General features: G+C 42.1%; 1 protein-coding gene across 1 annotated transcript in view; it reads left to right on the forward strand.

The window, feature by feature from the left end:
* Nucleotides 1-25,482, forward strand: part of ablim2 (actin binding LIM protein family, member 2) — a 293,837-nt gene that overhangs the window by 97,006 nt on the left and 171,349 nt on the right. Inside the window, exon 3 of the mRNA XM_059964839.1 lies at nt 16,338-16,521. Within this exon, the coding sequence (XP_059820822.1) occupies nt 16,338-16,521 (184 nt within the window). The remainder of the gene's footprint in view (nt 1-16,337; nt 16,522-25,482) is intronic.

A 25,482-nucleotide genomic window follows, 5' to 3' on the forward strand; every position in this document is an offset into this window, starting at 1 on the left:
GGCCCTCCCTGAGGCATTCCACTCTATCCGCTCTCTGTTGTGTACGTCCAGCAATGCCACCCCTCACGAACGCTTATTCTCTTTTCCCAGGAAGTCTGTCACTGGGACCACTCTGCCAGTTTGGCTGACGTCCCCGGGGCCAGTGCTGCTCCAGAAACATGTGAGGAGTAATAAATACTCCCCGCTGGTCAAGAGGGTTCACCTTCTACATGCAAACCCCCAGTATGCTTACGTGGTCTTACCTGACGGGCAGGGGGGCACGGTCTCCGTCCGTGACCTAGCGCCCGCAGGTGCAGCAGACCACTACCCTGAACACTCTCCGGTAACTATGAAACCTGTACCTGAGGTGACACCGCGCTCACCAGGCCTACACAGACTCCTCAAGACACTCATATACCGGGCGTTTTGTACGCATATATATACCAGGCGCCTCGCACATGCGTGAGGGACCACTGGCGCCTAGTGGGCAGGAACCAGCACAACCTCCGTCTCCTGTGCAATCACAGCCACTGCTGGCATCTGTGCAATCACATCCTGTGCTACGTAGATCGCAGCGACAGATTCGACCACCTGATAGACTTCTGTAAGAAACTTCGCCACATGGGGACTCTTTTAAAACAAAGGGGGGGGGGGGGTGAATGTGGTGAACTACGTGTGCCTGTCTGGACACGCCCCCTGCTGACTGCTCCTGTGGCTCCTCCCACAGACCCCTGTATAAAGACGATCAGAGCCTGGGGCCGGCCTCTCAGTCTCCATGATGTAGTATGGTGGTCACTCACTGCTGGTTCTTTCTTCCAGTCAATAAAAGCCGATATCTCGCCTTTACGTCTCAGAGTGAGTTATTAATGGTGCATCAAGAGTAAATGCAAGCGGGTTTTTCCGTTGAGGTTGGGTGGGACTGTGACTAGAGGTCATTGGTTAAGGGTGAACGAGAAAGTGTTTAAAGGGAACATGAGGAAAACTTCATTCAGAGAGTTGTGAGAGTGTGGAATGAGCTGCTAGTGCAAGTGGTGCATACAAGCTGGATTTCAATGTTTGATAGATGCTTGAGGAGATACATGGATGGGGGAGGTATGGAGGGCTATATGGAGGTTGATGAGACAAGGCAGGCGAAATGGTTCTGTATGTGTTAGATGGGCCAAATGGCTTATTTCTGTGCTGTACTTTTCTAAGACTCTATGACTTTTTTTGTGGTGCTCTCTTAACATGGTCTGGTTGAATATTTACTATATTTTAATCATACAGGCATAAAGACTGTGGGTCAAATGGAATTAATACCAATAAATGCCCACTGGTCAGCATGGACCCAGTAGGCTAAATGGCTAGTTTCCATGCAAAATCAAGAGGTTTTGCCCCTCACGGTGATTCACTTGTCTCCTGCTAAAGTCATGGCTTGGCACCTATGTTACTGAGGTGTCAACTGGCTTATTGTGTGATGGTGCTACCAAAGCAACTCTTGGTCATTAGACACTGAATACATTCCATGCCCTTGCTTTAGTGCTACTTAAAGTGCTCTTCAGCACACTGATCCATCAGTTCAGAGTGAACAGTAGGTTGCTATCAGGACAAGTTTCCTTGCCCATCTTTGATGTGACTTAATGTGACTTCATCAGGCCTGGGGTCATGTTTATCACAATCTTGCTGCACTGCTGCCTCGGGCCTGGTCAGTTGGACAATTTGTACTCAGGAGTTGTTGTGGAGGAGTCTATATACCACATGCAAGCCTTATATACCATATCAACTTTGATAGACCACATCAGAGTGCAACTAAGTTTGAACCATATTGTATCTGGACTTTAGTCATAAGTAACAAACGAGAAAATTTGCAGATGCTGGAAATCTGAGCAACAGACACAAAATGCTGGAGGAACTCGGCAGGCCAGGCAGCATCTATGGGGTGGAAAAAGTACTTCTTTCTATAGATGCTACCTAGCCTGCTGAGTTCCTCCAGTATTTTGTGTAAGTTCTTTGGTCACAAGTACGTGTGACCAGATTCTAGATTTCTTTCATGAAGGATATTTGTTAATCAGGTGTTTCTTTACAATAATCCTGTGATTTTTATGGTCATTGTTACTAAGATTAATTGGTATTTTTGTTTCCAGATTCCAGAATATTAATTGAACTTAAATGTTATGGCTGCCGTGGCATAAGAAATGCATCTCTGAATGTAAGATTGGTCCTAGAGGTCTTGACATTTAAATAATTTTTGTATTTGGAACCTCTCCACCTCCCTGAACCTCAGCTATTTCTAGCTTTTTAGTATTTAAAAAATCTTGGTTCTTTGCATTGATATCCATTTGTCATAGTTTAGCCTGTTCATTCAGTTCCTAAAGGAAATATTGAGAATGCTGTGAATATATTATTTCACAACCTCTTAATTTAAAAATGGGTGAAGTTTTCAAAGTTGAAGGTACTATCGTTCCATTATTAAAATAACCAGGTAATTAAGGCCAATTGGTCTGGTGTTCATAGCCAAAATTTATTGTGGTATAAACGAAGGATAAAGTAATTAAAAACCTCAAAAATTTTGAAACCAAAATGCTCCAATTGATGAAGATGTGAAATTAAAGGAAACCAGATTGGTGTGAATAAAATGATTGCAGTTGCTAGAAATCTGAAAAAGATAGAAGTTGGGTGTGAGTGATGGATAACACTTGGAGATTAAACATAAAGGGACAAGACGTAATTAATGTTAAGACCCTTAACTGTATTGATGAACAGAATGATCTTAGGGTTCACAGTCCACTGTTCCCTGAAAGTGGCTGCACAAGTTTAAAGAAGATGGTAAACAAGGCATATGGCATGCTTGCCTTCATTAGTTCAAGGCATTGAGTTCAAGAGCCAGGAGTTATGTTGCAGCTTTATAAAACTCTCTACAACAAGGTGCCACAGTAGCATAGCTGTTAGTGTAACACTATTGTAGTTCGGGGCATCAAGAGTTTGGAGTTCAATCATGGTGTCCTCTGTATGCAGTGTGGAAGCCATGGGTTTCCTCCGGGTGCTCCAGTTTCCTCCCACAGTCCAACGATGTACCAATTGGTAGGTTAATTGGTGATTGTGAATTGTTCTGTGATAAGGCTAGGTTTAAATTGCTGGGTTGCTGGCAGAACGCTTGAAGGGCCTGAAGAGCCTTTTCAGCACTGTATCTCTAAATAAATAAAAATAACAATTAAAATTCTGGTTAAGCCGAATCTGGAATATTTGCACTCAATTCTGGCTGCTCCTCATTACAGGAAGGATGTGAATGCTGTGGAGTGGGTGCAGAAAATGATTTCTTTATGATCCTATCTGCCTGTGCCACCACTTTAAATGAATTGTATTCCCAGATCCCATTGTTCTATTGCACTCCTCAGTGCCTGACCACTTTCTGTGTAAGACATGCCCTGATTGATCCCACCTCGCTCTTGTTTGCATTAAGTTCCATCTGTCATTTTTCAGCCCTTTTTCCAGCTGATCCAGATCCCGCTGCAAGCTCTGATAGTCTGTCACTGTTCACTGCACCCTTAATCTTGGTGTTGTCCGCAAATTTATTGATCCTGTTAATCACTGATATAGATGAGAAACAACTCTTGACTAAATACCAACCCCTGTGGGACTTCACTACTCACAGTCCTCCAGTCAAAGAGGCAACCATCTACTACCACTCTCTGGCTTCTCCCACAAAGCCAATGTCTAATCTAATTTACTACCTCATCCTGAATGGCAAACGACTGAACTTTCCTGACCAACACCCATGCGGGACCTTGTGAAATGCCTTACTAAAGTCCATGTAAACAACATCCATTCACTTGGCTTTATCTACTTTCCTAGTCATTTCTTTGAAAAACTCTAAAATTGGTTAGACCAAACCAATCACACACAAAGCCATGCTGACTGTCCTTAATTGGAGGCATCCGTCTGTCAGTATCAACCATGGATGTTGCGTCCTAGCTATCTAGATACACAAGCCAGGGCAGTACAATATGGAGAGCAAACTGTTGCCTATGTAGCCCTATCCACTCATCTGATGAACCCAAAGGAATGGAAGAGACCAATACAATTTGGCACTAGCAGCATTGTAGAGGTTGCCATTCAATGTTGAATTCAATGTAGGACTGCTTCAGGGACTCCAGATCCAGAATTTTCTCTTGGTGTTTACTCCTGAAGCCTTCCTCATGAGTAGGTATAGATGCAAGGAAGTGGAGGTTTGAGATTAATGTTTTCCTTCTCCTAGCTAAGCTATCAACCATGACTGATGAGCCCCATTTGTCCATAGTGACTAGTTTTAAGATGCCAGTAACTCAACTTCGCCCCTTCTCCTGTCAGTAGAAATGGTCCCACCCCCCACCACAGCTTAATAGCTAAGCCGCACATGAAGGCCTGGAGCTGGACTTCATTGACAGAGGCTATTTGAGTTGCATGCCATTGGGAGTATTTAATAGGTAGTGGGTGCCTATCCCTGTTACCACACTCAGCTATAACAACCTTAAGGAACCAGTCCCTGTGGGTACAAATTTTCATATATCCGAGCCCTTAGAATATTTTCCAATAACATTCCCAGTGCTGATGCCAGGTTCACCAGCATATAATTTCCTGCTTTATTTTTAGAACTTTTCTTAAACAGTGGAACAACATTAGCTATAGAAAATTATGGAAAATGATGATGGAGCAGTAGTAATGGGGGACAAGGACATGGCGGATGAACTAAATAAGTATTTTGCATAAGTCTTCACTATGGAAGATATTAGCAGTTTGGTGGAAGTTCCAGGTATCAGTGGTCATCAAGTGTGTCAAGTTACCATACTAGAGAGAAGTTTTTGAGAAACTGAAAGGTCTGAATGGTAAGTCTGAATGAATAGGTAAGTCACCAGATGGTGTATGTCACAGGGTTCTGAAAGAGGTGGCTGAAGAGATTGTGGAGACATTAGTTATGATCTTTCAAGGATCACTAGATTCTGGAATGCTTCTGGTAGACTGGAAAATTGCAAATGTCACTCCATTCTTGAAGAAGGGAGAGGGACAGAAGAAAGGAAACTATAGGCCAGTTAGTCTGACCTCTGTAGTTGAGAAGATGTTGGAATCGTTTATTAAGGATGAGGTCTCAGGATACGGAGTCGCATGATAAAATAGGCCATAGTAAGCATGGTTTCCGCAAGGAAAGAAGTGGCTGATTGGTAGGAGGCAAAGAATGGGATTAAAGAGAACCTTTTCTGGCTGGCTGCCTGTGAATAGTGATGTTCCACAGGGGTCTGTGTTGGGACCAATTCTTTTTATGTTATATGTCAATGATTTGGATAATGGAATTGATGGTTTTTTTTGCAAAGTTTGTAGACAATATGAAGGTAGGTGGAGGGACAGGTAGTTTTGTAGAGGCTACTGAAGGACCTAGACAGATTAAGAGAACGGGCAAAGAAATGGCAGGTGAAATACAGTGTTGGGAAATGTATGGTCATGCACTTTGGTAGAAGAAATAAAAGGGATGACTATTTTCTAAATGGAGAGAAAATACGAAAAATCTGAAGTGCAAAGGGATTTGGGAGTCCTTTTGCAGGATTCCCTAAATGTTAATTTGCAGGTTCAGTTGATGATGATGAAGGCAAATGCAGTGTTAGCAATCATTTCAAGAGGATTGGAATCTAAAAGTAAGGATGTAATGTTGAGACTTTAGAAATCACTGGTGAGGCCTCACTTGGAGTATTGTGAGCAGTTTTTGCCCCCTTATTTTTTCCATATTTAGTCTGAAAGTATGGCACTATGATCACAAGGTGCAAGTGTTCCCCCTACACAAACTTCTGTCACCTGCCCTGTCTCATTCAAGTATCAACTATCACAAAGTCTCTCATTGGGACTTCTATGTACTGTTTAACTCAACTTCTTAGAACACATTTGACAAAATCTATCCCATCTGGTCCTTTTACAGTATGGAAGACCAAGTCATTATGTGGCGTTAAAATCCCCTGCAATAACAACCTTGTGTTTCCTGCAACAGTCTGCGATCAATTTCTCTACAAATTTCTTCCTCTAAATCCCACAGACTGTTGGGTGTTCTATACTATAGCCCCCTTAATGTGGCCATACTGTTTTTATTTTATAGTTCCACCCATAAAGCTTGACTAGATGGATTCTCCAGTCTCTCCTGACTGAGCACTGCTGTGACATTTTAGCAGGTTAGCCACTTGCTATCTTTTTGTTCATTACGTGTCTGTAGAAGAGCTTTGGATTCTTCTTTATGGTCTGCCATAGCAACCTCATGCCTTCTTTGCATTTCTTATACTCCTCGAGTACCTCATTTTTTTCTATTTGCCCATACCTCAAATGTATCTCCTTCTCCTTCCCAACTATCACCCACACATAACCTGTTGCAACATAGGTCCCAACACATTGTACCACTGCTACACTATGATAAGGAATGCCTATTGTTCATTTGGCTGTACTCCTATGCCTGCATATAGACAGCCTAAAGAGCAAGGCTCCAGAGATCAAGACAACTAAGAGGTGGTCGCTTGAGTCTGAGGATCAGTTACAGGATTGCCTTGAGTCATTGGACTGGGCCATGTTCGCTGTCAGCAGACTGGGACTCGTCTCAGTACCTGAATAACTATGTCAAGGTCGTTATGGACTTTATTAAAACAACTGTGGATGTGTGTGGCTCCACAAAATTGTTCAGTTTTCCCTAATCAGAAGCTCTGGATGAACAATGAAATCCTGAACCTGCTGAAAGTCAGTTCAGAGGCATTTTAGTCTGGAGATGAAGAAATGCTACAAGAGGTGCAGGTATAATCTCCAGAAAACTGTCTCTTGGGCTAAGTGAAGATTCCGGACTAGACTGGAATCAATGATGCTGGACAGCTGTGATAGGGTTTGAATGCTATAACCTCCTGCAAAGTTAAACCTTGCGACATAGGACAGAGCGGAGCTTCGCTTCCAGATGAGCTTAATACTTTCTATCACAAGATGCTGGAGGAGCTCATAGGTAGCATCTATGGAAAAGAGTATAGTCGATTTTTTTCAGGCCAAGGCCCTTCAGCAGGAGTCCTGATGAAGGGTCTCTGCCCTAAACATCAACTATGCTCTTCTCCATAGATGCTGCTTGGCCTGTTGATGCCTACCAGTACTTTGTGTGTTTTGCTTGGAATTCCAGTATCTGCAGATTTTCTCTTGTTTGTCAATGCCTTCTACATTTGCTTTGACTACTAAAACAGGGAGGAAACTTAGCGTACCATCATGTCTCCTGATGATTCTTTGGTTTCAGTATCTGAAGATAACCTGCAGACTGCCTTCAAGGGAGTGAATCCAAAGAAAGCATCTGGTCTGGATGGAATACCTGGTTGAGTACTGAAGGCCTGTGCCGACCAACCGGCTGGTGTATTCATGTATATCTTCAGCCACTCACTCTGGCAATGTGTGGAATCCAGCTGCTTCAAGCAGGCTTAAATCGTACAGGTGCTAAGAAGAACATGGCAACCTATCGCCAGTGGCACTGACATCCACAGTGATGTAGCGTTGTGAGAGGCTGGTGATGAAGCATATCAGCTCCTGTCTGAATAGCGACTTAGATCTGCTCCAATTCACATATCAAAGCAACAGGTCTACAGCAGATGCTATCTCATTGGCTCTTCACACAGCTCTGAAGCATCTGGACAACAAAGATGCATATACCAAGATGCTCTTTATTAATTATAATTCAGCATTTAGCACCATCATCTCTTCAGAACTAATCAGTACACTGCAAGACCTGGGCCTTGATATTCCCTTGTACAATTGGATCCTGGATTTCCTCACTTGTAAACACCAGTCAGTCGGGAATGGCAAAAATATCTCCACATAATCGCCATCAACACAGGAGTACTGTGGAAATGTGTACTTAACCCCCTGCTCTACTCGCTTTACACCTATGACTGTGTGGCAAGTTAAGTACAGCTCCAACACCAAACACAAGTTTGTCGATGACACCACTGGTGTGGGCTGTATCAAAGGTGATGAATCAGCAAACAGGAGGGAGATTGAAAATTTGGCTGAGTGATGTGTTAACAACTTCTCACTCAATGTCAATAAGACAAAGGAACTGATAGTAGATTTCAGGACAGGGAAACCAGAGGTCCATGAACCAGTAATCTTCAGAGGATCAGAGGTCTGTGTTATGTCTGTGTTCATACTTTCTGTCCACTCTCACTTTAAAATATTGGGAGAAAGAGACTGGTTTTTGGACACAGTTTGAGCTGTTACAGAGAGAGAGGGAGAGAGAGAGGGAGAGAGAGAGGGAGAGGGAGAGAGAGAGAGACTACTCAGAGATGGTGTTATGGTTTCTCTGCAAGCATGTTTACACTTTTACAAGGACACTGCCTGCTTGTGAGTTCTTACAGAGAGAGAGCAGCGAGCAGTTCGTGGGTCGCTGTGGTGACCAAGGGCGGCGTTATTTGATGGACAGCTGGCATTCAGCACGGGGAGATAAATGGAAGGTCAGCTGATAGACCTACAGACACATGGCTTTGGACACTGGATGAGCTTTGTTGTGCCCACAGAAAGGTGGTTTTTTGGAGGATCGATCGAGAGGATCGATCAGTGGCTCTCACAGTGTGAAAAGGGTGTGACCGGTGGGGAGTTATTCGTGTGTCCATCCCTCGCCTGGGTTAATAATTCCACCACAGAAGAACAGTCCCCTTTGTTGTGGTCACAGTCGGTGACTTTAAAGGAAGAGAAGAGGGGAGAGGAAGGTTTGAAACAGAAGAAACCTAGTGACAAAGAGGCCACTGTTTGGACTCTCTCCTCGGTAGCCCGTAAGGGTGAGTTTGAGTTCCATTTGAAAACGAAGCTGTGACTGTCATGTAGTTAATCCACAGGAGTGGGTTCTGTGGTGAGGGGGAAACCTTTGTGATTACCACTTGTGTGATACCCTTGTTTGGGTGTGGTAGTTCACTGAAGAAAGGCACCCTTGTGGCAAATCACTGTAGGAGTTATTTTGTAATAAATATATATATATATATATATATACACACACACACGCACGCGCGCACACACACACATACACTTATAAGTGTATATATAAGTATTTTGTATATATATATATATATATATATATATATAGAAATATTATATTTTTTGTGAGGGTACAGAATCTTTATGTTCCTGTTAGGTTGAAAGGAAAGGTTAAAAGTTTGAAAGAGCTATGGTTTTCAAGGGATATTGGAAAATTGGTTTGGAAAAAGAGAGAGATCTACAATAAATATAGACAGCATGGAGTAAATGAGGTGCTCAAGGAATATAAAGAATGTAAAAAGAATCTTAAAGAAATTAGAAAAGCTAAAAGAAGATATGAGGTTGCTTTGGCATGTAAGGTGAAAATAAATCCAAAGGGTTTCTACAGTTATATTAATAGCAAAAGGATAGTGAGGGATAAAATTGGTCCTTTAGAGAATCAGAGTGAACAGCTATTTGTGGAGCCGAAAGAGATGGGGGAGATTTTGAACTATTTCTTTTCTTCCGTATTCACTAAGGAAAGGGATATTGAATTGTGTAAGGTAAGGTAAGGGAAACAAGTAGGGTAGTTATGGAAACTATGATGATTAAAGAAGAGGAAGTACTGGCACTTTTAAAGAATATAAAAGTGGATAAGTCTCTGGATCCTGACAGGATATTCCCTAGGACCTTGAGGGAAGTTAGTGTAGAAATAGCAGAGCTCTGACAGAAATATTTCAAATGTCATTAGAAACAGGGATGGTGCCGGAGGATTGGCGTATTGCTCATGTGGTTCCATTGTTTAAAAAGGGTTCTAAGGGTAAACCTAGCAATTATAGGCCTGTAAGTTTGACGTCAGTGGTGGGTAAATTAATGGAAAGTATTCTTAGAAATGGTATATATAATTATCTGGATAGACAGGGTCTGATTTGGAACAGTCAACATGGATTTGTGTGTGGAAGGTCATGTTTGACAAATCTTATTGAATTTTTTGAAAAGGTTACTAGGAAAGTTGATAGAGGGTAAAGCAGTGGATGTCGTCGATATGGACTTCAGAAAGGCCTTTGACAAGGTTCCACATGGAAGGTTAGTTAGGAAGGTTCAATCGTTAGGTATTAATATTGAAGTAGTGAAATGGATTCAACAGTGGCTGGATGGGAGATGCCAGAGAGTAATGGTGGATAACTGTTTGTCAGGTTGGAGGCTGATGACTAGTGGTGTGCCTCAGGGATCTGTACTGGGTCCAATGTTGTTTGTCATATACATTAATAATCTGGATGATGGGGTGGTAAATTGGATTAGTAAGTATGCAGATAATACTATGATAGGTGGTGTTGTGGATAATGAAGTAGGTTTTCAAAGCTTGCAGAGAGATTTAGGCCAGTTAGAAGAGTGGGCTGAAAGATGGCAGATGGAGTTTAATGCTGATAAATGTGAGGTGCTATATTTTGGTAGGACATACACGGTAAGTGGTAGGGCATTGAGGAATGCAGTAGAACAGAGTGATCTAGGAATAATGGTGCATAGTTCCCTGAAGGTGGAATCTCATGTGGATAGGGTGGTGAAGAAAGCTTTTGGTATGCTGGCCTTTATAAATCAGAGCATTGAGTATAGAAGTTGGGATGTAAAGTTAAAATTATACAAGGAATTGGTGAGGCCAAATTTGGAATATTGTGTACAGTTCTGGTCACAAAATTATACAAAATAGAGAGAGTGCAGAGGAGATTTACTAGAATGTTACCTGGGTTTCAGCACCTTAGTTATAGAGAAAAGTTGAACAAGTTAGGTCTTTATCGTTTGGAGCGTAGAAGGTTGAGGGGGGACTTGATAGAGGTATTTAAAATTATGAGGGGGATAGATAGAGTTGACGTGGATAGGCTTTTTCCTTTGAGAGTAGGGGAGATTCAAACAAGAGGACATGAGTTGAGAATTAAGGGGCAGAAGTTTAGGGGTAACACGAGGGGGAACTTCTTTACTCAGCGAGTGGTAAAGGCAGGTTCGATTATGTCATTTAAAAAAAAATTGGATAGCTATATGGACAGGAAAGGAATGGAGGGTTATGGGCTGAGTACAGGTAGGTGGGACTAGGTGAGAGTAAGTGTTCGGCACAGACTAGGAGGGCTGAGTTGGCCTGTTTCAGTGCTGTAATTGTTATATGGTTATAATCATTGCTAACCTGTTTGATATATCTGCATTTATATTACTGTATTGCGTAGTTACTTAGAAATAGCATTAGTTTATAGCAATACCAGACTTCATGGTCTTTTCTATTTCTGCTGGTTCTTTAACCTGTCACAGGATATGTGACAGTAACTTTAAATTCCTGGGTAACACATCTCAGAAGACCTGTCCTGGACCCATCATATAAATATACAGTAATTGCTAAGAAAGTACTGCAGTGCCTCTATTTCCTCAAGATTCTGCAGAGATTCGGTATGTCATCAAAAACCTTGCAAACAAATGAGGATGTGTGGTGAAAAGTGTGCTGACTGGCTGCATTATGGCCTGGTATGGTAACACTGTACCTTTGAGTGGAAAATCCTACAAAAGGTAGTGTATTTGGCCCATTACATCACAGGTGAAACCTTCCCAACAATTAAGCACATCTACATGAAATGTTGCCATAGAAAAGCAGCATCCATCGTCAAAGATCCTCACCAGTCAGGCCATGCTCTTTTATTACTTGCTGCCATCAGGTAGAAGACACAGGTGCCTCAGGCCTCACACTACCAGGTCAAAAACGGTTACTACCCCTCGTTATTTATTTCTATTTATTCATGTCTGCATTAGCACAGCTTCTTGATGTTTACAGTTACATTAGACAAGCTTCCAGTCTGACCTGCAATATTTTCATGGACAAGTGATGCCACCCCTCCTCCTTTAATCTTTTCCCTCTCTATCATGTCTAATATAGTGCAACCCTGGATAATTCAGCTGTCACTCCTGCCCCTCTTGCAACCAAGTCTTATCACAAATCCACATTTTAATCCATCTGCTTTACCTACAAACTCCTTGTATTCAAATAGATGCAACTCAGAACATTAGACAAAGGAGCAGAATTGGGCCACTTGGCTCATTAAGTCTGCTCTGCCATGCCACCATGGCTGATTTATTATCCCTCTCAGCCTCACACTTATTATCTTGCCTTCTCCCGATAACCCTTGACAGTTTGACCAATCAAGAACCCAATCAGCTTTGCTTTAAATATACTCCATGACTTGGCCTCACAGCTGTCTGTGGCAATGAATTCCACAGATTCACCATCCTCTGAACAAAGAAATTACTCTTCATCTCTGTTGTAAATTGTGTCCCTCTATTCTAAGTTTATGCCCTCTGATCTTAGACTCACCCACTATAGGAAACATATTCTGCACATCCACTCTTTCTAGGCCTTTCCATTTTTGATAGGTTTCAATGAGATTCTCCCCCCCCCCCCCACTTCTAAACTCCAGTGAGCACGGGCCAGGAGCCATCAAGCGTTGCTCATACGTTAACCCTTTCATTCCAAAAATAATTCTCGTGAACCTCCACTGGCCATCTCCAATGCTAGAACATCTTTTCTTAGTTATGGGACTAAAACCTGCTCACAGTACTCTCAAGTGCTGTCTGACCAATGCCATATAAAACCTCAACGTTATGTCCTTGCTCTTATATTCTAGTCCTCTCAATCAGAATGCTAACATTGCATTTACCTTCCTTATTACTGACTCAATCTGCAAGTTAACTTTTAGGGAATCCTGCGCAAGGACTCCTAATGCCATTTGCATCTCTGATTTTTGAACTTTCTCTTAGTTTAGAAAATAGTCCACTCCTTTATTCCTTCTATCAAAGTACATGCCCATACATTTGCCTTCACTGTATTCTGTCTGCTACTTCTTTGCTCATTCTCCCAATCTAAGTCCTTCTGTAAACTCTACTTACCCCACAACCAACTCCAATAACTGTCCTGAACCTCTGGTTCACACCCCCTGCAATTCTAGTTTAAACACTCCGAAGCAGCAGAGGCAAACCTTTTCCTGTCCAGTTCAGGTGCAAACCATCCCGTTTGTTGAGATCGTACCTTCCCTGAAATAGAGCCCAATGAACCAAAAATCTGTAGCCTTCCCTCCTGTACTATCTCCTTAGACATATTATCTGTCTATTTCTAGCTTCACTAGCAGGTTGCACAGGTAGCAATCCTGACATCACTACCTGCAGATTCACTACAAGATAACCTTCCTTATTTACAACTGTGAAACTAAAAAAATACTATTTTATCTCTTTAAATTATGATAAAATGTCCACAGTGTTGTACATGCTAACATGTCCAACTGTGTATTATAATGAATTTTATTTTGTTTACCCTCATTGATTGTGAAAATGGAACTGTAGTAATATAGTTGCTGTAATTTTGTTTTATGTGGATTACTGCAAATATATAACTACAGTTCCATTCTATCAAACTGCTATCAAATTTCTTGTTTTGTATTATCTCCATTGATTATCAAGTGAAATTATTCTCCTGTGATTTAAAGGGGCTAATGTTCTGGTCACTTGGTGCAGAATTTGGTGCTGATTTCTGTTTGTGTAGTAGTATTATGCAGAATCAATGCAAAGATAAAACTGTTTTAATTGATATGAGATATAGAGACAAATCAGCTTCAGATGTGGTTTCAAGGAATGTCTTCTGTTCTGAAAGCAGCTGTAAGCATTCTTGGGACATGTGATAGAGTGTATAACAGTTATTAAAGTGGAGTTTATAAAAGTTACTTCTGAGCTACCTTTCATGTTTTCTGTTACTACATATACAGACTGCCTCTGAGATGGATTCTTAGAACAGCTTGTACTGGAGCCTACCAGGGAGAAGGCAATTCTAGATTTAGTGTTGTGCAATGAACTGGATTTGATCAGGGACCTCGAGGTAAAGGAACCATTAGGAGGTAGTGACCATAATATGATATGTTTTAACCTACAATTTGAGAAGGAGAAGGGAAAATCGGATGTGTCGGTATTACAGTTGAACAAAAGGAACTATGGAGAGAGGAGCTGGCCAAAGTTCAATGGAACAATACCCTAGCAGGGAAGACAGTGGTACAACAATGGCAGGTATTTCTGGGAATAATGCAGAAGGTGCAGGATCGGTTCAATCCAAAGAGGAAGAAAGATCCTAAGGAGAGTAAGGGGTGGCCGTAGCTGATGAGGGAAGTAAAGGGCAGTATAAAAATAAAAGAGAAGAAGTATAACATAGCAAAGATGAGCGGGAAACTGGAGGACTGGGAAGCTTTTAAAGAGCAACAGAAGATAACAAAAAAGGCAATACGCCAAGAAAAAATGAGGTACGAAGGTAAACTAGCCAAGAATATAAAGGAGGATAGTAAAAGCTTCTTTAGTATGTGAATAGCAAAAAAAAATAGTTAAGACCAAAATTGGGCCATGGAAGACAGAAATGGGTGAATTTATTATGGGGAACAAGGAAATGGCAGATGAGTTGAACAGGTACTTTGGATCTGTCTTCACTAGGGAAGACACAAACAATCTCCCAGATGTAATAGTGGCCAAAGGAACTCGGGTAAAGGATGAACTGAAGGAAATTTATATTAGGCAAGAAACGGTGTTAGATAGACTGTTGAGTCTGAAGGCTGATAAGTCCCCGGGACCTGATGGTCTGCATCCCAGGGTACTTAAAGAGGTGGCTCTAGAAATCATGGACACATTGGTAATCATTTTCCAATGTTCTATAGATTCAGGAACAGTTCCTGCTGATTGGAGGGTGGCTAATGTTGTCCCACTTTTCAAGAAAGGAGGGAGAGAGAAAACAGGGAATTATAGACCGGTTAGCCTGACGTCAGTGGTGGGAAAGATGCTGGAGTCAATTATAAAAGAGGAAATTACGACACATTTGGATAGCAGTAGAAGGATCAGTCCAAGTCAGCATGGATTTATGAAGAGAAAATCATGCTTGACTAATCTTCTGGAATTTTTTGAGGATGTAACTATGAAAATGGACAAGGGAGAGCCCGTGGATGTAGTGTACCTGGACTTCCAGAAAGCTTTTGATAAAGTCCCACATAGGAGATTAGTGGGCAAAATTAGGGCACATGGTATTGGGGGCAGAGTATTTACATGGATTGAAAATTGGCTGGCTGACAGGAAACAAAGAGTAGCGATTAACAGGTCCCTTTCGGAATGGCAGGCTGTGACCAGTGGGGTACCGCAAGGTTCGATGCTGGGACCGCAGCTGTTTACAATATACATGAATGATTTAGATGAAGGGATTAAAAGTAACATTAGCAAATTTGCCGATGACACAAAGCTGGGTGGCAGTGTGAAATGTCAGGAAGATGTTATGAGAATGCAGGGTGACTTGGACAGGTTGGATGAGTGGGCAAATGTATGGCTGATGCAGTTTAATGTGGATAAATGTGAGGCTATCCACTTTGGTGGCAAGAATAGGAAGGCAGATTACTATCTAAATGGAGTCAAGTTAGGAAAAGGGGAAGTACAACAAGATCTAGGTGTTTTTGTACATCAGTCAATGAAAGTAAGCATGCAGGTACAGCAGGCAGTGAAGAAAGCTAATGGCATGCTGGCTTTTATAACAAGAGGAATTGAGTACAGGAGTAAAGAGGTCCTTCTGCTGCTGTACAGGGCCCTGGTGAGACCCCACCTGGAGTATTGTGTGCAGTTTTGGTCTCAATTTGAGGAAGGACATTCTTGCTATTGAGGGAGTGCAGCGTAGGTTCACAAGGTTAATTCCTGGAATGGTGGGACTGTCATATGTTGAAAGATTGGGGCGACTGGGCTTGTATACACTGGAATTTAGAAGGATGAGAGGGGATCTGATTGAAACATATAAGATTATTAAGGGATTGGACACACTGGAGGCAGGAAGCATGTTCCCGCTGATGGGTGAGTCCAGAACTAGAGGCCACAGTTTAAGAATAAGGGGTAGGCCATTTAGAACAGAGATGCGGAAAAACTTTTTCACCCAGAGAGTGGTGGATATGTGGAATGCTCTGCCCCAGAAGGCAGTGGAGGCCAAGTCTCTGGATACATTCAAGAGAGAGTTAGATAGAGCTCTTATAGATAGCGGGGTCAAGGGATATGGGGAGAGGGCAGGAACGGGGTACTGATTGTGTATGATCAGCCATGATCACAGTGAATGGCGGTGCTGGCTAGAAGGGTCGAATGGCCTACTCCTGCACCTACTGTCTATTGTTAAATGTAGTTTGGAACAAGAATATGCCATCAAGCTCTGCTTTATATCGGGTTCCATTTTACGTGTCAGGCATCTCTTCTGCTTAAAATTGATTTTGATCATTTTCAACATGTTATTAACTAAAGAAAGTAAGAAGGTCAGTAATGAATATAAGCCAAAAGTTTGGATTTAAGTTAATATCTTTGTTTTTTTTGTTTCTCTACAGAGTGTGGATGTGATTTGGCTGAGAGTGGATTTTTTGTAAAGCAAGGAGAATACATCTGCACTTCTGACTATCAAAGATTGTATGGAACCCGGTGCTTCAGCTGTAGTGAATTTATAGAGGGTGAGGTGGTTTCTGCGCTGGGAAAAACCTATCATCCAAAATGTTTTGTCTGCGCTGTTTGCAGGTAAGAAACGTTGAATTTTATAAATGATAAGGCCTACAGGTCAAAGATTAACCTTATGATTGTTAAATATAAGATATTGCAAATTCAGAGCAAGAATAAGTTGCTCATGCCCTCAACAATGTTTCATCAAATTGACAAAATCTGATTGTAGTCTGAATCCTTAATTCCCACCCACCTGTACTAATCTTTACCATCTTGTATATAATGATTCTGTCTGCTTCTGTAGCCCCTTTCCTCATTCTTACAAGGTTAATGCCTTATTTTTAACAGAGTTCTTCACATATAGCTCGTTTTAGATCCAAAGCCACTTGAGTCTGTGGATTGCTATAAATTTCCAGAAATATTGAGGTACACCAGCTCTGGACCTTTGTTGGAGACTGTTAGCAATTTATAGAGTTGGAAAAAGTCCTGTGACTTGAAAATCTAATGAAATTTTTATGCCTCTGATGCTACCTAGCTGAAGAGTAGAGAGGGTGTCACATAGGGATTGCTCGATATCATTGTGGTTGTCTTTCGTTCAAAACCTAGATATCCATTTGGACCTTGGTTCTTTTCCTAGTCAAACTGTATACTTGGATTCAAAAGCTGTATTTGTGCCAATGTATGGTCCAGAGGGACATAGCTCTGCAACGATCTCTTTTCTCTCATTCTTGAACCCTGCTGAACTTTCATTGTTTTTAGTGGAAACACATATTTTGTTATGTAAGGAGATTGCAAGAGCTACAGTGCTATAATTTTTTTAATATCTTGCAATGATATTGGTACTTTAAGGTTGTATTATGTTTTCAGCAGGTGTGTGGTATGCATCTATATGTACAATTGCAGTTTTAATTCATGGAGCAGATAAATTCATGAAACGCTTTGGTCATAAGTTGTTATCCATGTTGTTTGTATGCTTATTACATTATTCCTTAATAGGCCTAACTAAATTATAAGGCAGTCTGCAGTATAATTGTCAGATATGATGCATTAACATAAAATATAATCACTGGGGAAGTGTTATGGTTGAAAACAGGTCACTTATGCCATTATGACAACACATTTCAATTTGTAACTTTCTGTCAATGTTTAGAATTTGTTCTGGTGGTATCAGGTTCCTTGGATTATAGCACCGAAGTGACACAATGATCATATATTCCTTTTAGGTCAATCTAAAGCGACATATACGGTAAACAAATCATTATGCAGGTGTTCCCAGCAGGCTATTACTGCTCGTGGCATTCCAGAGTTTTGAGTTCAATTCCAGTGTCGTTCTGTAAGGAGGTTATACATTCTCCCTGTGGAATGCATGTGCTTTCACTGGGTGCTCTGGTTTCCTCCCACAGTCTAAAGATATATCAGTTAGTAGGTTAATTAGTTATTGTCTTGTGGCTTGTTGGGGGTTGATGGGGCAGTGTGGTTCAAAGGGCCAGAAGAGGCTACTCTGAGCTGTATCGCTAAATAAAAATAAAATTAAAAAGTTAAAATGAATACCGTAAATTCCGGACTATAAGCCGCTACTTTTTTCCCACGCTTTGAACACTGCGGCAACACTGCGGCCTATACTAAGGTGCGGCTAATGCATGTTTTTTTTCATGCCGCCAAAAACATTTTGCCTCGTAATAGTAGACCAATAAAATTGATGAGTAGTTCACAGAGGTCCAATGAAATTGTACGATAAATCAAGCGCACTTTCACAATTAAATTATTGTAAATCAGTCATTTGTACTCACCCTCATCAACATGGAAAACACTCGAAGAAAAGCATATGATGCAGCTTTTAAGTTAAAGGCGATCAATCTGGCGGTTGAAGAAGGAAATCGAGCTGCTGCACATAATCTTGGCATAAATGAATTGATGGTGAGACGGTGGAGACGCCAGCGTGAAGAACTGAGTCAATGCAAAAAGACGACAAAAGCTTTCAGAGGTAATCATAGCAGATGGCCCGAACTTGAAAACTTTCTTGAAGACTGGGTTAACACACAAAGAGCAGGCGGCCGCGGTGTTTCCACCGTGCAGATCAGACTGAAGGCTAAAGCAATCGCCACCAAAATGAAAATCGAAGATTTTAGAGGTGGGCCATCGTGGTGTTTTAGATTTATGAGACGAAAAGGCCTGTCCGTCAGGGTATGCACGACTCTGTGTCAGCAGCTCCCTCCCGACCACGAGGAAAAGCTTGCTAACTTCCGCACATTCACGCAAACAAAGATAGCGGAGAATTCCATCGGGCCAGATGATATCATAAATTTGGATGAAGTACCTTTGACGTTTGACCTGCCTCTCACTCAGACTGTTAATAAAAAAGGTGACTCGCCCATCACACTGAAAACAAGTGGCCGTGAGAGAACGCATTTTGCTTGTGTTCTGAGCTGCACAGCATCCGGACTAAAGCTTCCACCGATGGTGATTTTTAAGCAGCTGTCAATGAAAGTTCAGTGAAAGCTGCCATCAAGAGTACAAACTCAATTCCAGCTGTGATTCCTGGGGGCACCACGAAGTATTTGCAGCCACTGGTCATCAGCGAGAACCGGGCATTTAAAGTGGCGCTGCGCGTTGAGTGGGAGGCTTGGATGACGAGTGGCGAGAAATCCTTTACCAAAACAGGACACATGCGAAGAGCATCTTTAACTCAAGTCTGCCAGTGGATCCTAAATGCGTAGAGCCGTGTCACAACATCCACCATCACCAACGGGTTTCGAAAGGCTGGACTGCTGCGTGATGAAGAGGACCGCGTGCGCTCAAGTGAGAGCAACAACGAAGAGACTGAAGTGAGTGACGAGATCCTGAGGTTGTTCAATTCGGACACTGAAGGACTTTGATGGTTTTAGTGCGCAGGAGGAAGATGAAGAAGGCGATCAATAACTTTTCCTGGTAGGCTGCAGTATATATATTTTTTTACCAGTCGTTAGGAGATATTGGAATGTTGGTTGTGCACTGTTCAGTAAAAAAGTATACGCAACGTAATTTGTGTGTTACCGATACGTATGTATATTTAAAAGTAGCTGTGTTACAGGCACAGTTCGAAAAAAAGCATTTGCAATATGTATTTGTTTATGTTACCATACGGATTTAATTAAAAGTTAAAAAATCCTCACGTGTAATATCTTTCTGTGTAAATATCTCATATTACAACGTGGGACACCTGCGGCTTAAAATCTGGTGCGGCTTGTACAAGTACAAAATTGATTTTCTTTCTAAAATTAGAGCGTGCGGCTTTTAATCAGGTGCGCTCTGTAGTCCGGAATCTACAGTAATTGGCTATCACTCACGGGATGGAGATTTCTTCAGAAATGCATTTGATTATAGGATGATTTATTTCTTGGTATAGTACTGAAGTCAATCCAGGTTAATGTATGTTGCCACCAAGCTCTTGTTAAATTGGCTAAGGGATGGGCAATTTGTCATAGAAATGAGGAAAGCACATACTGTAGTAAATTGGTTGAAACAAAAGATCATATGGGAATATGATTTAGTGGTTATGACTACTATGCAGGTAATTTTTCATAATGGAAGGTGTTCAGACAAGATGAGGAAGGGGAAAATAAGGGGCAGGTTGATGGTACGATTCAAGGAAGACATTAGCTGGTGATACAGTTTCCCCTTGAATCACTAGAATCTATTTGGTTTGTTTAAAAGTGAAAAGAAAGCTGTAATACTGAACATTAAAACATTTTTAGTACAGTACAGCCCCTTCGGGAAATCAGGTACTATTTGTTATGAGCCAATTAGAGAATCTCTTTCAGGGTTCTATAGACCACCAAGTAGTAAAGGAGCAGGGGTATATGGCAATATAAACCAAAAACATTCCACAGGTCAGGCAGCATCTGTGGAAGGAGAAACAGCATTTCAGGTTGGAGACCTTCTGTTCTATTTTATAACTCTTCTTTTATTCTATTGTGTTTCTTGTATTTACCTTGATTGCCCACAAGAAAATGAATCTGAGGTTTGTGTATGGTAACGTATATGTACTTTGGTAATAAATTTACCTTGAGCAGCATCCGTTGAAAGAAGCAGTCAACATTTCAGGTCAAGACCCTTTGTCAGGACTAAAGAAGGAGGGGGCAGAGGCCCTATAAAGAAGGTGGGGAGAGGGTGGAAAACCAATCAGAGGAAAGATCAAGGAGTGGGTGAGGGGAAACAGGGAGGGGATAGGCAGGAGAGGTGAACAATGAATCTAAGGGGAAAGCACTATGGGTAGTAGAAGAAGGCAGAGTCATGAGAGGTGATAGGCAGCTAGAAGAGGAGACAGAATGAAGGTGGGATGAGGGAAGGGAGAGGGAGGGAATTACTGGAATTTGAAGAATTTGATCTTCATACCAAGGGGCTGGAGACTACCCCAATAGTATATGAGATGTTGTTCCTCCAACCTGAGTTTGGCCTCATCATGGCAGTAGAGGAGGCCATGTATGGACATATCTGAATGGGAATGTGAAGGAGAGTTGAAGTGAGTGGCAACCGGGAGATCCTGTCTGTTGTGGCGGATGGAGCATAGTTGCTCGACGAAGCAGTCCCCCAATCTGCATTGGGTCTCGCCGATGTAGAGGAGGTTGCACTGAGAGCACCGGATGCAATAGATTACCCCAACAGACTCACAAATGAAATGTTGCCTCACCTGGAAGGACTGTTTGGGGCTCTGAATGGTGGTAAGAGATGAGGTGTAGGGACAGGTGTAGCACTTACGCTTGCATGGGTAAGTGGCAGGTGGGAGATCTGTGGGGAGGGATGTGTGGACCAGGCAGTCGTGGAGGGAATGATCCCTGCGAAAATCAGAGAGGGGTAGAGAGGGAAAGATGTCCTTAGTGGTGGGGTCCTGTTGAAGGTGGCGGAAGTTGCGGAGGATAATATGCTGGATCCGGAGGCTGGTGGGGTGATAGGTGAGGACAAGGGGGACACGGTCCCTGTTGTGACGGGAGGATGGGGTGAGGGCTGAAGTGCGGGAAATGGAGGAGATGCAGGTGAGGGCATCATTGATGACGGCAGAAGGGAAACCATGATTCTTAAAGAATGAGGACATTTGGGATGTCCTGGAACGGAAAGCTCATCCTTGGTACAGATGCGGCAGAGACGGAGGAACTGGGAATAGGGAATAGAATTTTTGCATTTGGCAGGGTGGGAAGAGGTATAATCAAGGTAGTTATGGGAGTCAGTGGGTTTATAGAAGATCTTTCCCTCTCTACCCCTCTCTGCTTTTCGCAGGGATTGTTCCCTCCGCGATTGCCTGGTCCACACGTCTCTCCCCACAGATCTCCCACCTGGCACTTATCACTGCAAGCGTCGAGACCCGACGCAGATTGGGGGACTGCTTCGTTGAGCACCTACGCTTCGTCCGCCACAACAGACAGGATCTCCCGATTGCCACTCACTTTAACTCTCCTTCACATTCCCATTCAGATATGTCCATACGTGGCCTCCTCTACTGCCATGATGAGGCCAAACTCAGGTTGGAGGAACAACATCTCACATACCGTCTGGGTAGTCTCCAGCCCCTTGGTATGAACATCGAATTCTCCAACTTCCGGTAATTCCCTCCCTCTCCCTTCCCTCATCCCACCTTCACTCTGTCTCCTCTTCTAGCTGCCTATCACCTCTCATGACTCTGCCTTCTTCTACTACCCATAGTGCTTTCCCCTTAGATTCGTTCTTTACCTCTCCTGCCTATCCCCTCCCTGCTTCCCCTCCCCTGCCCCTTGATCTTTCCTCTGATTGGTTTTCCACCCTCTCCCCACCTTCTTTATAGGGCCCCTGCCCCCTCCTTCTTTAGTCCTGACGAAGGGTCTCGACCCGAAACATTGACTGCTCCTTTCAACGGATGCTGCCCGACCTGCTGAGTTCATCCAGCTTTTTTGTATGTCTTGATTTGACCACAGCATCTGCAGTGTACTTTGTGTTTAATTTTTATATATATATATATATATATATCTCTCTTTCTCTATCTCTCTCTCTCTCTCACCGTAAATGTGTGTGTGTGGATACAAAGATAGTCCCGGAAGTAGATATCAGTCTTATGGTGTCAGGTAAGTTTAAGCAGTTCAGTTCACTTTGTGTTGCATCGAGTTGAATTGATGGAGAGAGAGAGAGAGAGAGGTAATTAAGTTGTTATTGAAGTTGGCAGCTTTAGTTGTTCTTGCTTCTGAAGTCTTTAGAGTCACTTCGTGTGAACCCCACACAGACACAGACGGACAGAGCCCCTTATAGGGAACGATCTACTAACCCACGGCACGGGTTCACCACCAGCAGACCACCACAGGCAAGCTCTTACCCGCATTGGTAAACACGGGTAGAAATTAATCGGTTTGTGGCCTCCACCCTTCTGGTGGTCTTAAACTCCATCAGTGACTTCCCGGGTAGCTTCCGCAATTCCTCCAGGTCGTGTCTCCTCTGCGGTTATCACAAGCCTCAACTTTTATATTCCATCCAAAATTCCACCCGTCTGTTAGCTCAACCACTCTGAGCTGTTACCATGGTGACTTCCCAGCTAGTGTCTCAGCTGGCGCCGTACTCTCTCTCTCAAGGTCACAATTAAAAGTGTTATCAATACCAAGTCAAGAGTCCAAGCCAGAGTCCTCTCTCTCTTTTTAATTGCCTCCTTGTTCATTAGATTGCTGAATTTTCTAGCAGTTTCTCACCTGCATGACACTATAATAGGATAAGAGCTAGTCAAATGGTTTATTGAGAAATTTCGAGGGTAATTAAGTTTAAATAATTGTTTTATGTTTACTAATGCCAGGGCTGTGACAGATGCACAGCAGATTAAAGGGAGAAGTCTGAGCTAATATCACAGATAAATGTCTTGCAGGTTTGATACAGACAAAGCAAGTTACCTAAAGTTGGAGATAAATACTGAATCTTAAAGCTTGCAATATACCTAGATACTCAGAGGCATAGCAGGTACAGGCCGATTGAAGGTAGCAGGGCCTGGGCCCAAGAATGTGTAACTAGCTGTCGTTTGGCCATTGCTGGAGTGGAACTGGAGCTGAATTGAAGCATTAGTGCCTGGGCCTGAGAAGGAGTAGCAAGTTAATCTTTGACCAATTTAAGTGCCGGGCCAGATTGAAAAGGTCAGATATGAGCGGCATTCAGACGGTGGGGCCTGGGGCTTGGAGCGAGGTATGAGCCCATGTTTGGCTATTGCTGGAGTGGACTTGGGACAGTATTGGAGTGCAGGGCCTGGTCCAAAGGCAAGGAAAGGCCCAGTGTTTGGTCGATTTAAGCACTAGGCTACATTGAAAAGGTCAGGGTGTCAGAATCAGAGGCAAGAAAAGGGCTGGTGTTCAGCTTGCTGTTCTGTGAGGTTTACTCATCTCTGCACTGAACTGAGGCCCTGGCCTGCAGCTAATGGGCTCTGGGCCAGCTGCAGTGATGAACTGGCTTCGTGGCTATGGTCTCACTTTAATGAACTTTAGTTCTGAGTGCTATTTGTTTACTTTTTACGGTTTGTACGATTTATTTCTTTTTCATACTTTGCAGCTTTAATAGTCTTTTCTCAATGGGTTCTATTGGTTTTTTAAAATTTTGTGGCTACCTATAAGAAGACAAATCTCAAGGTTGCATATGGTATACATACTATATACTTGAAAATAAATCTACTTTGAACTTTATCAGGTACAGGAGTAGAACCCGGTGAGGTCTTCTGCTGCTGTAGCTCATCCACTTCAAGGTTCGACCTGTTGTGCATTCAGGAATGTTCTTCTGCACACCACTGTTGTAATGCATGTTTTTTTTAGTTACTAACAGTTCCCTGCCAGCGTGAACCATTCTGCTCTGACCTCTCTCAATAACAAGGCATTTTTCCCATAGAACTCCCTCTTGCTACATGTTTTATTTTGTTTATTTCACCTTTGTCTATAAAGTCCAGAGACTGCTGTGTGTAAAATCAATCAATCAATCAATCAATCAATCTCAGGAGATCAATAGGTTCTCAGATACTCAAACCACCCTGTCTGGCAAAGACAATCATTCCATAGTTAAAGTCACTTAGATCATATTTCTTCAGAGGCCAAGTACAGGCTTAAGTGGCTAAGTTATTAGATCAGATTTCTTCAGAGGCTAAGTACATTATCTTAAAGGAAGAATGGGAAGAGAACCAATGCCAGAATTCCCTGGATGATAAAAGGGACTGAGGAATAATAATTAAAGACAAGAATAGTTGTGATGAACTCAAATAAGAACCAGGTTACACATCTGGTACATCATTTTATTCATATTTAAAGAGACAGTTACCATTGTTTTTGCTGCTCTCCTCATTGCTGCCTCTCCACCCAACTTGCTGCCACTTCTCTGCTCCATTGGGTGTCTGGGTCTAAGCATCAGTTTGGGAGAGGATCTGAACTTTGTTCTTGAGAATATGCCCAGTCTGACCAATGTCTGCATATAAGTAAAGCCTTCCATTACTGGTGAATCTCTTCTGCACACAATCTCTTTTGAATCTCTTTTGCTACAAAATCCTTCCTGTAGTGAGGAAATATGATCAGAGCTCTGCACTTAAATCATCAAGTGTCTCTTTGCTTTTTCCTTTACTCTCATTTCATTTTTCAATCTTTTTATTGATTTTCCAGTAAAAAATACACAAATCAGAGGAGAAGTTTAGCAAACAGATAATACAAAAGACATATAAACAGCAATAAAGTATATATTGTCAAAATCAGATAGGTATAATGTTACGCTGTTATGTATACAATATAATCAAGAAACCACAACTCTTAACAAATCGTAAAAAAAAATTGTAAAATTTTATTTAATAAAAGGAAAAAAAACCACTAAACTAAATTGGAACAAAAAAAGAAAAACAAAAGGAAAAGAAAAGAAAGATTGGGCAGTCCATTTGAGGATAAAATTAAAAGAAAAAGAAAGAGAGAAAACATCTTTCCAGTCACCTCCGAACCTTCATGGATAAGGATTTTCCCTAAAGAGAATAAAGAAAAATAAATAAATAAAAATAAATTAAATCATATGACAATATTGAATAAAGAGTCGCCAGACTTG

This window comes from Hypanus sabinus, chromosome 3 (assembly GCF_030144855.1).
Source record: "Hypanus sabinus isolate sHypSab1 chromosome 3, sHypSab1.hap1, whole genome shotgun sequence".
NCBI classification, from domain to species: domain Eukaryota; kingdom Metazoa; phylum Chordata; class Chondrichthyes; order Myliobatiformes; family Dasyatidae; genus Hypanus; species Hypanus sabinus.